This window comes from Garra rufa, chromosome 14 (assembly GCF_049309525.1).
Source record: "Garra rufa chromosome 14, GarRuf1.0, whole genome shotgun sequence".
In the NCBI taxonomy this organism is placed as follows: Eukaryota; Metazoa; Chordata; class Actinopteri; order Cypriniformes; family Cyprinidae; genus Garra; species Garra rufa.
Window position 1 is genome coordinate 38,362,127 of NC_133374.1, and position 11,799 is coordinate 38,373,925.

At 39.2% G+C, this 11,799-nt stretch overlaps 1 protein-coding gene across 1 annotated transcript in view; it reads left to right on the forward strand.

Annotated features, from left to right (window-relative positions):
• The window catches only part of igsf10 (immunoglobulin superfamily, member 10), an 11,880-nt gene extending 570 nt beyond the window's left edge, over positions 1-11,310 (forward strand). Inside the window, exons 2-5 of the mRNA XM_073817405.1 lie at positions 2,063-2,453; positions 2,547-6,314; positions 6,444-7,344; positions 7,430-11,310. Coding sequence (XP_073673506.1) covers positions 2,063-2,453; positions 2,547-6,314; positions 6,444-7,344; positions 7,430-9,344 — 6,975 coding nt within the window. The 3' untranslated portion in view covers positions 9,345-11,310. The remainder of the gene's footprint in view (positions 1-2,062; positions 2,454-2,546; positions 6,315-6,443; positions 7,345-7,429) is intronic.
• The last annotated feature ends 489 nt before the right edge of the window (positions 11,311-11,799 follow it).

An 11,799-nucleotide genomic window follows, 5' to 3' on the forward strand; every position in this document is an offset into this window, starting at 1 on the left:
AGGATATAGACACACACACAAAAAAAAGTAAAGTTTGGTGTGTGTAAGTGCTACTAAATTGGATATTTATGGGTCAGCGTAGGAGAAAAAACTAATTTTGAAAATTTAAAAATATGGATTGTAATTGAAATCTATTGACACAAATAGAGTTTCTTTTGGGTATTTTCTTTCCACTAGTCTGAAAAAACACTTTATGAAAAACCAAAAAGCCCAAAATCTCAAACTTGACAGGTGCATGAAAAAACTGCGTTTTTGCCTGTGGTGTCTCTCCTTAAACTGATTTATATAAGCATTTCACACACTATTTATGTTGACATATGATTCAATAACTCATAACTGTAGTCTGTAAAGATGACACATTTGCATTTTTTTGTGGTGTTCACGTAGACTTCTACTACTTACACATCTTTACGAATCATTTATTAATTATTTGTTTATGTTTTTTTTGCAGTACCCAATCTTAAATTGACACTGTTCATCATCTGTAAATGCTTATGATACTATATACTATTAATCCTAGGTATCTTTATGGAAAACAAAGCTTGATAAATGGCTGATTACGTAAGGGTATTTATTTTCTTGCTAAGGACAAAGAAACAGCATAAATTCTGTAATCCAGAATTTATGACTTGTAGCATGAATTCTGGTTCACATTGCAGCTTATTCTGGCCAAGACTTCTGCCTACTTGGACAGAAACAGGTACCATTGATCAACCACAGCTCATTATGCTTTTATGTAACCAATAAGTATCCAGTTTAGTGTCCAATAAAGACAAAATAATTGCAAAAAGTTTCCAAAACAATACCATTTATTAAATAAGACAGACTCGAGTAAATCCACATCAGTGAAACAGTGTGTCTACAAACAAGTGCAAGATTACAAAGGAACAGTACCTGACAAAAGAACACACTAAATAAAAAACAAAGTAAATTTACTTAATTTTAGATTTGCAAGTTTTTGCATGCCTATTTTTTAAAGTAAAATTTAAGTATGGAATTAAGTAAAATCCACTTAACTAAGTTAAGTAAAATTAGCAAAGGAAATAAGTCAATTTAACGTGTACAGTTGAGAGTTTGATGAGTAATTTCTACTTAATTATTTTAAGTTTACCCTTCCATCCTCAAGTACAATTCAATCATAGCACTGAAAAAAATGCTATTAAAGCATGTGGTTCACTTACAAACATGTATGTAAGTAAGTAGACAGCTTCTTATTGTTCTTAAGATTATATGTTGACTCAATGTAGTTACTAACCAAATGAACACAGAGACCTCAATACTTGGCAAATGATACACAATGACAGTAACAATCAGTGAATAGTTTTTGAGTGTGAATGGCTCATTTTGAGTAGAAAATCAACTCCAGATGTTATAAAACAGCAAGTTACTTAACCTTACAACAAAATCAACCATAAAACAGTGTAAATACATCTCGAAAACAGCAACAAAATTAACTTTATTAATTATTCATGCCCAAGTGCATGATGGGAACAGCAGGATCATAAAAATAAAAATAGCAAACAATTAAAAGTAAAATATAAGTTCAAATTTTAAAATCTATAAGCTTAAATTGAGTACTAATACTGAATTTACTTTTTTTTATTGCTGCCTGAACTAAATTATTTAATGTAGAAATTTGTTTTAATGTATTATTTACTTCACCACAAAATAATTTTTATCAGTGCAGGAGGAACTGACATAAATACACAAGATAATGACCAGAATAGCAATTAATGAATAACCATGGTAACAAGCTAGTGGAACATGAGAACAAAGGAAAAAATAACTGGATAGCGAAGTCAGGTAAAACAGATGAAAATGAAACCTAAGCATAACTGTTACACTGTTACACTTGAAACATCAGTAAAATGTTTAAGACATAACTTGACTTGCATTATGAGACTGAGACTACATTGCCTTGGTCTAAGGAAGGCCTCATGCTGGAATTGTCCTCTGACTCTGCATTTAGTCTGAAGCTAGTCTGAAATTAGAGTCAATTTAAATATCAGGAACAGTTGCTTTATTTTCATGTCTTAACTTAAATATTTTTATTTATTTCTAGGTTCTGAAAATGAGTTATAACAGAGTTGAGACGCTCAACAAGGACACATTTAGAGGCCTGGAAAATCTTGTACGTCTTCATATGGACCATAATCACATTAACTTCATCCACCCAGAGAGTTTTTATGGATTAAAAATGTTGCAGTTGATCAACCTTGAAGGAAACCTGCTCCAGCAGCTTCATCCAGACACTTTTATATCGCTGCGGTTCAGCCAGGTTTTGAAATGGTCATCTCTGAAGACTATTTACTTGTCAGACAATGCTTTAACCATATTGCCTGCAAATATATTTTCTGGCTGCTACAAGATAGAGAATCTCTTCCTTGGTGGAAACCCCTGGTCATGTGATTGTCGAATGAGTTGGCTTGAACGGTGGCTAGAGAAACACCCTGGTGAGATTCTGGTCTATATTTAAAAAATGTTTTGTTAAAACAGCAATGCTTTTATATGTGTATATGTTTTGATAATTAATTTTGTGTTTGCAGGAGTTCTAAAATGCAAAAGAGACAGGAAGATTCTTAAAGAAGAGTGTCCCATTTGTGAATTCCCAAATACCTTGAGAGGAAGTAGCATTGTGGATTTACAAAGTCATAGCTACTCATGCACCAGACCTTGGATTGATCCTCACTTGAAACAGAGCAATTTTACCTTGGATGATGGTGGCTATACCTCAGTCTCTTCTAAAGATTTTGTTGCACCCATTGGCATGTTGGAAATGAACATCACAGATCAATTCCACAATGATGCCTGGATAGCATGTGTTGTGCAGCGACCTACAGGAATGGAAAACTTAACTGCAAACTTCGGACCAAATGGAAAAGATTTAACTCTGAGTGCAATCATTTCTACATCGCTGGTTTGCAACATTGATTATGATAATATTCGCCAGATTTGGAATATTTTGGCTATGTATAGCGAATCCCCGATGAGACTTGAGCGAGAAGAACTACTTTCTCTGCAACAAGATACAGTTTACACATACAAGCAAGTAGCACCCACAGCAGATGATATTTTTACGGAAATTGAAGCGAAAATCAAAGCCAATCCCAAATGGTTAATGCAAAGTACAGTTTTGCTACAGCTGGACCGCATTACAACAACATTTCCGAACCTTACTATCAAGTATTTATCCAATGTTCAAATAGATGTTGATCGCAGCAAAGACATTAGAGACCAGTACGGCTGGGCAATGATTAGAAAGGACAACCAGACCAAGACTAAACACACAGTCCTTGCTGGTGAAGTGATTGAATTGAACTGCCAGACCTTTGGGGATCCTAAACCCATTGTAGAGTGGAATCTACCAGATGGAAGTAAGTTACGTGCACCATATAACAGCGAGGACCAAAGGATTGTATTAGCTTTTAATGGAAGGCTTACTTTAAAATCGGCTGAAATCTCAGACACAGGTGTCTATCATTGCATTACAACTAACTACCTGGATGCAGATGTTCTTGCATTCAGGGTCACTGTGCTACCTCCGAGTATTGAAGAACAAGAGATTAATGGGATACGAATCTCTCATACCCTTGGTCAGAACCTACATCTTGATTGTACATCAGCCGGCAATCCAGAGGCTTCTGTTCAGTGGATACTTCCTGACCACACAATTTTAGACAAGTCCTTTGGAAACAGAAAGCTATACAGAAATGGCACTTTGGTAATACATGGACTGACATCCCGAGACAAAGGATTTTACAGATGCTTAGTTGGAAATTTTCTGGGAGCAGATTTGCTAGCTTCGCACGTAACTGTTCATGATGATTTGTCAAATAGCACAGAGCCAAAGGAATCTGGTGATCACATTGTACAAATTATAAATGATAGCCAGAAACTTAGAAATGGGTATCTCTCTCACAGGGTTAGTGAGGAGTCAAGAAGAACTACCTCAGGCAGACCATACACTTGGCTACAGTCCAGATTTAATAAGGTTCCCACTGGCAGAAGAGGAAATAGAAGGAACTCCGGAAGAGTCTTTAATAAAAAGTATGAGAAAGAAGATGCCACTTTCACAGATAGGTCTCAAATTAAAAGAGGAAATCTAAAGATAGTCAATTTAGAGGTGTCTAAAACACCTAAAGGACCCTATGATGACAATGATGCAGATGCAACCTCAGGGGATGGTATATCTGAAGATGAATTTATTGTAATGACAACCACTCAAACACTTGAGCACAAGCCAGTTAGCACCATTAGAATCACAGATTTAAGAACCCTAGAGACTTACCAAACTGGCAACAATGCTTACATTGAAGTGAAACCTGAAAACACTAGTAACATGTTGAGAGTAAACGAGAAAACAGATTTGGTTACAACAACATCACACAGTCATACCCAAACACATGCTACCCCAATAATGGCCAGTTACACTTTGAGTAATCATGTGACTCAAAGAGGTGAGACAACCCTGAATACAACCAAGTCAGATTACATATTAAGTCATAGTGATGGAGAAACTCACATATACGAGAAAGAAACAAAAAGGCCCTCAGAAGCTGCAGAGCTTCTCTCCTCTGGGGATTCAGATGATGCTCCCACTGGAACAACACCACTTTACAACATCCAAGGCCCAAATGTCACTTATGTGGAACCTAAGAGTCAGACCATATTCACAGCGGTCACCACAACCAAGGAAGACCAAGAAAAGATCACATTTCAGACTACTCAAAGAATCAAGTCAGAGCTCCTTCCTGGGTCCACCGTCATCTCCAAACACCAAATCCAAATTGTTCCCTCCAAAAAGATGCAATCAGGAAAGAAGCGTAACTTTCATGGCAGACGTAGGATCATTCGGCCCAGCAAAATTACTGATATACAATCTTTACTTAATAAATTCAAACACCCTTCTATAAACAAGGAAGGCAATATCACATTTTCACAAAATGTGGACAAAATCAAAGATTGTGGTGATGGGAAAACATCTGGAGTGTCTGCAGATAAATGCAAAACATCAGTGGATCAAAGCCTGGTCAACCATACAACTAGGTATCCCATGTCAACTTCCTCTTTGAGAGTGACAGAAACACCTGTTGTGGCAACTCGTTTGTCAGGCTCTGAAAAGACATACACTGTCACTGATTCTCAAATGTCATCAACTATAGTGCCCACCATTCCTAAGAATTCTAATGATTATAAAAGTTATGTTAATTCAACAGAAAAAGAACTAACTTTCACAACCACAATGCCTTCTGAAATCACACAGGGGAAGGTTCAATGGCATAGACAGTTTGGAAACAAGGGGGAAATGAAAAAAAAACTTAGCAAGAATCAAACCCCATTCACGCTGCTCACTGAAGATGAGCAGACGACCTCAGCATCCACAGCAGAACCTTACAAGGCAACAACTACAGTACCTACTACAGAACTGCAGCGTACACATATTATTGTCTCTCCTTCAATGACCAGAGAAAATGACAATACTCCAGAGACATCATCTGAAGACGCATCAGGTTCTTCCTCCTTTATAGAAACAAATTTCTCTGACAAAGTCATAACCCCATCTACAACAGCCAAGTTTTTCAGCTTTCCAGCCTTCCGTGGGATGTCAACTACCACAGAGTCAATGGGAGTTTCCCACAGTCTAGCAGCCCCACCAACGATGAGAACTGAACTGAAGCAAGACACTGCTCAGAATAACTTCTCAGGTTCTCAAACTGGGTTGAGGAGAAAGCAAAAGCCTGGTTATCACAGACGAGGCTCCAGAAGGAGAAGACCCCTTAAAAAAACAACCACAAAATCCCCAGTTATCACAGTGACCAAAATTGTTGACAAACCTGCCACCACCAAATCCACAACTATTGCATTGCAAACGAAACACAGTGGTGCAACATTAAGGCCTTTGCATACACCCCTCGAAAAATCAGAGAGATCTCCATCACTTGTTAATTCTGGTTCTAGCAGTGAGGGATGGAGGGACTCTTCTACAACCAGCTTCCCAGAGGTGACCACTAAACCCACTACAGCCTCTGTTACACCTCAGAGTAGAACAGTTACTTCAAACCCAATGACTAGTTTAACTTCATACACATTCACCCCATTTCCATACAGTAGTAGTACTGGAAATCTGAATGCATTTGATCACTCTATAAGGTATGACACCTCATCTTTGAGGGATATTACCTCCAAGCCAAGGATTAATGGTGGAAAAGCTGCCAGTTTTACTGTTCTGTCAAACTCTGATGCTTTCCTCCCCTGTGAGGCCACTGGCAACCCTGAGCCCATCATCAGCTGGAACCGATTTTCATCTACCACAGGTACAAAAGTTAAACTACAAAGCCTACAAACATTTTTAAGAATTGTATTGTTATCAGTTGTTATTTTATATTTATTTTATATTCTGCAATGCTTGCTGATCGATTTTTTTGTTTCCTTTACATCATCAGGAATTATGTTGACCATTAAAGGTAAAATGGGTAAATTTGAGGTTCTGAAGAATGGAACATTGTTCATCCAAAAAGCAAACATCAAAGACCAAGGACAATACTTATGTTTGGCCCAGAACGATTATGGCTCTGACAAGCTTGTGGTTACATTATCAGTTGTGGCCTATCCGACCCGGATATTGGAGAAAAAGATGAGAGACATCAAGGTCCTTGCTGGGAAAACCGTGCAGTTGGAATGCAGGACAGAGGGCAGACCACCGCCAGTTGTGTCATGGATTCTACCTAATCACACTGAAGTTAAAGGTTCGATCACTGAGCATGGCAGAGTTACAATAAACACAATGGGGACACTAACCATTCAAGAGGTTTCGGTTTTAGATCGAGGACATTATAAGTGTATTGCGAGTAATCCAGCTGGTACTGACACAGCCACTGTTCGTCTACAGGTGGTAGCAGCACCACCTGTAATACTGGAAGAAAAACAGCAGCTGGTGAGAGCTGATATTGGTCAGAATGTCTTTTTGGCATGTAGCACTTATGGTGACCCGCGGCCAACAACACACTGGGTCTTAGATGATGGCAAGATGGTATGGCCTCTAACTTACTCACACACCAAACTTTCTGTTTTTGAAAATGGTACACTTTACCTGAGGGACGTACAAGTAACTGAAAGTGGAAAATATGAGTGTATTGCAACAAGCTCTACAGGATCAGAACGGCGTGTTGTTACACTTTCTGTGAAGAGGACAGAAACTGCCCCTCAGATCACTGAAATATCACAACAAAGAACTGTTGTGACATATGGTGGCCACCTTCATTTGAACTGCTCTGCAGCTGGGGACCCAAAACCCCAAATTATTTGGAGGCTTCCTTCCAAGGCTCTTGTGGACCAGTCACACAGGTATGCTATAACAAAAGACAGCATTTTTGTCACATATTGTTCATATTGCCTCATATTGTTAAAAAATGTCACATTCTCATTTCAGAATGGGCAGCCGTATCAAAGTCCTGGAAAACGGTACCCTCATCATAGAATCAGTTAATGAAAAAGATGCAGGGGACTTCCTCTGTGTTGCACGCAACAAAGTTGGGGATGATATACAGCTATTAAGGGTTTCGGTGTCTATGAAGCCAGCTCGGATTGAACCAAATGACTTTAGCAGGAAGCAAGTGCCTTATGGAAATGACTTAAAAGTGGACTGTGTGGCTGCTGGTGTCCCTGTGCCAGAGATATCTTGGGGACTTCCTGATGGTACTTTGGTGAATAGCGCCATGCAAGCAGATGAAACCGAAGGCGATGAGTTCAAACGGTACACATTGTTTAATAATGGAACACTCTACCTGAATAAAGTGGGTTCTGATGAGGAAGGTGATTACACCTGTTATGCTGAAAACAAACTGGGTAAGGATGAGATGCATGTTCACATAAGTGTGGTAAGTGCAGTGCCTCGCATTCAGCACCCAAATCTCTCCCATGCTAAAGTGAAGCCAGGTGGAAACGTCCGCTTTGATTGTATGGCTATAGGTGAGCCCAAGCCAAAGGTCTTTTGGATGCTTCCGTCCAAAGACATGATTGCCGCATCTAATGAGCGTTACTTAGTGCATGCTAATGGTTCGCTTGGTATACGAAATGTTAAATTAGCTGATGCTGGGGAGTATTTCTGCATGGCTCGTAACTCTGCAGGCGAGGAGAATAAAGTATATAAACTAGACATTGATGGAAACCCACCCATCATCAATGGCTTCAATCAAAATAGAACTGTGATGAAAGATACAGCAGTCAAACACACTAGAAAGCTAATAGACTGCCGAGCTGAAGGAAATCCCACACCAAAGGTCACGTGGATCATGCCTGACAATATATTTCTTACCGCTCCTTACTATGGGAGTAGGATTAATGTCCATAGCAATGGTACGCTAGAGATCCGTAACGTTAGGCCATCAGATACCGCAGAATTTATTTGCATGGCTCAGAATGATGGAGGTGAGGCAGTTATGTTGGTTCATCTGGAAGTGACCGACACACTCAGGAGGCCTATTTTTAACAACCCTTTTAATGAGAGAGTGATGACTCGGGTAGGAAAAACTGCGGTGCTAAACTGTTCTGCAAATGGGCAACCCATGCCTGAGATCATATGGACACTGCCCAATCGAACTCGGTTGAGTGGAACAACTGGGTTCGAGGGCTCAAGATATCACCTGGGTACGGATGGCACATTTTTTATTTATAACTCCAGCACAAAAGACACTGGTAAATACCGCTGTGCTGCAAAAAACAAAGTGGGCTACATTGAAAAGCTGGTTGTTTTAGAAGTGATTCAAAAGCCTTATATTCTAACACGACCAAAGGGGATTATTCGAGGGATTTCAGGACAGTCCCTCTTCCTACATTGCCTGACAGACGAAATCCAGGCCAGCATTTCTTGGACTGTGCCAGGAGGTTTTGTTCTTGCACGTCCACAGGTGAATGGACGCTACCATTTGATGGACAATGGGACACTTGTTGTCCATGAGACGATCATACATGATCGCGGGAATTACGTGTGCCGAGCAAAGAATGATGCTGGTGAGGCGGTTCTTTCTGTGCCAGTCATAATTGTTGCATATCCACCGCGGATCACTAGTGGGCCACCACCAACTGTGAGAGGAGTGGCTGGAGTTCCTGTTTATCTTAAATGTATTGCTAATGGAATACCTACACCGGAGATAACCTGGGAGCTACCAGATAGGTCTATTCTTTCTACACCTGGAAAGGAACGACCTGTAGGCAGTGATCTTCTCCACGCACAAGGGACACTTATAATTCGAAACCCTACAAGAGCACATTCTGGTAATTACAAGTGTATAGCCTTTAATTACTTGGGCAGAGAGACCAGAACAACATATATGACAGTAATATAAGATGGGTCATGACTTCATGACTTCATGACCACTGTGACTATTCAAAAGGCAAGCTCTTAAAGGGGTCATCGGGTGTCCATTTTCCATAAATTCATATGAATCTTTAGAGTATTAATAAAAGGTCTGTAATATAATTTGGTTAAAAATTCTCAATAGTACTGTAAAAAAACATCCTTTTACCTTGTCAAAATCAGCTCTGCAAAATATCAGCTCATTTTATTGCATGGGCCCTTTAAATGCAAATGAGCTCTGCTCACCCCGCCCCTCTCTGCTGTGGCATTATGAGGTGTAATGTTTACTTTAGCCACATTTAGCTGTGTTTAGCTGCATTTAGATCGGCGAAACTTGCCTACAAGCACATTATTAAGAAAGGCCATTTGCAAAGATGCATAAAAAAACCCTTATACTCACTTCTGCTGTTGGTGAAGCTGCATCACGCATATGTAGATTGGGATCGGCACTTTCCTTTTAAAACGAAAGTGATGTTAATCCTCTGCGTCTTCGGTGGCTCAGATGTTAAGAATAAATGACGACTGTTGTGTTCATTATTACATCCAACAACAGAACACCTCAATCGCTCAATTAGAGTCTGAGTCACACAATGGCGATTGTATTTGGACTGTTTCAGCACTGTGAGGGTGGGTCTAAGGCAAGACGTTCATGTCAATGAACTGTGTGCCGTCACATGGACAAGAAGCTGAGAATGACCTGATTTTAAAAGGGGGATTAAAAAAGATTACAAATAATACCACTGGGTGTATGTTTATCGTTGTAGGGTGGTGTGTTTACAAACTACCAACACACATTAATGTTCAAACAACTTTTAAAAGTGAGTTTTGCATCCGATGACCCTTTTAAAAAAACAAAGAATACAAAAAACATAAAATTTCATACAATTAAGTTACTTTGGTTTTCCAGTGTAAAGGTCTAGTGAAGGTTTGATAAACAAAATATTGATAATTGCAGAATGCTGTTTGAGAGCAATGTGAAGAACTCTGAGGAATTCTGTCTCTGAAACGTATATCAAAAATTTTGTATGTCCATACTGAATTACAAATACATAATTTTATATATTATAATATAGGCTAATATGGTTAGGCATTTCATGGTGGGTGCACATGCTGTGTTTTTACTAAATCAGAGTGAATGTTACCAAATTATTATGATTTGCCTAAATACCATGTTTATTTTTCTGACATAAAATAAAATAATAAAAGAAATAATAAATGACTGCGCTTTAATAACAAGTTTGCAGTATTGGTACCATATGGAAAATATTTACTGGGACATGTTTATCCTATTTTCCATAAGTGTTACAGATAAGCTATTATTACTAAGGAATTCACACAATTCTCTTACTAATCCTTTGAGATAACGTGTGTTACACACTTTAGTCACTCTTTGATTTTATTATTGTTGGCAAAGATATTAAGCGTGCCTTACAGTGGCTGTGGAACATATTTGTGAAAATTACTTGCTTCTGTTCACTGCTGAAGGCGTTTATTTATAATGGGACCTCAACATGCAATGTTCCTTTTGAGAAGAGTCCTGGGGTCAAACAACCAGACTTGTCACAGACAAATGCTATGATGGCCCTCTTGGGTTAGCTTCGTCTGCCTTCCTTGTGACTATATATTTATATCTGTCTCTGTAGCTTATTTTGTTCTGCCAAGTATTATACCTAGTCAAAAAAATAATGAATGAATTTCCTCTATTGCTTTTAGAGTTGAAACATTTATAAAGACTGTGTTCTCACAAAAAGGTTCAGTTATGTAAAACAGATGCACGCACGCACACACTTACGCATATACTCACACACACACACACACACACACACACACACACACACACACACACACACACACACACACACACACACACACACACACACACACGTTGGGTTTACATGTTTTATGGGGACATTCCATAGGTGTAATGGTTTTTATACTGTACAAACCGTACTTTCTATGGCCCTACACCTACCCTACACCTAAACCTAGCCCTCACAGGAGATTGTGCACACTTTTACTTCCTCAAAAAAACTCATTGTGCATGATTTATAAGCCTGTTTCCTCATGGGGACCTGAGAAATGTCCCCACAAGGTCAAAATCTACTGGTATTCCTATCCTTGTGGGGACATTTGGTCCCCACAACGTGATGAATACCAGGTGCACACATACACACACACACACACACACACACACACACACACACACACACACACACACACACACACACACACACACACACACACACACACACACACTTAGAAGGAGAATGATTCCAAGAGCGAGAATGAGGCCCAAGCTTTGGTTTAAACTAAAGGCTCTCCAGGTTTTCTTTCACCAAGTAACATTCCATGGCTTCCCACATTTCGACCTTTGCTTGGATCAACACCTTTCACCAGCACCCCTGGAATTTCACGATAGGATTTGAGAATCCACACCTCTGATC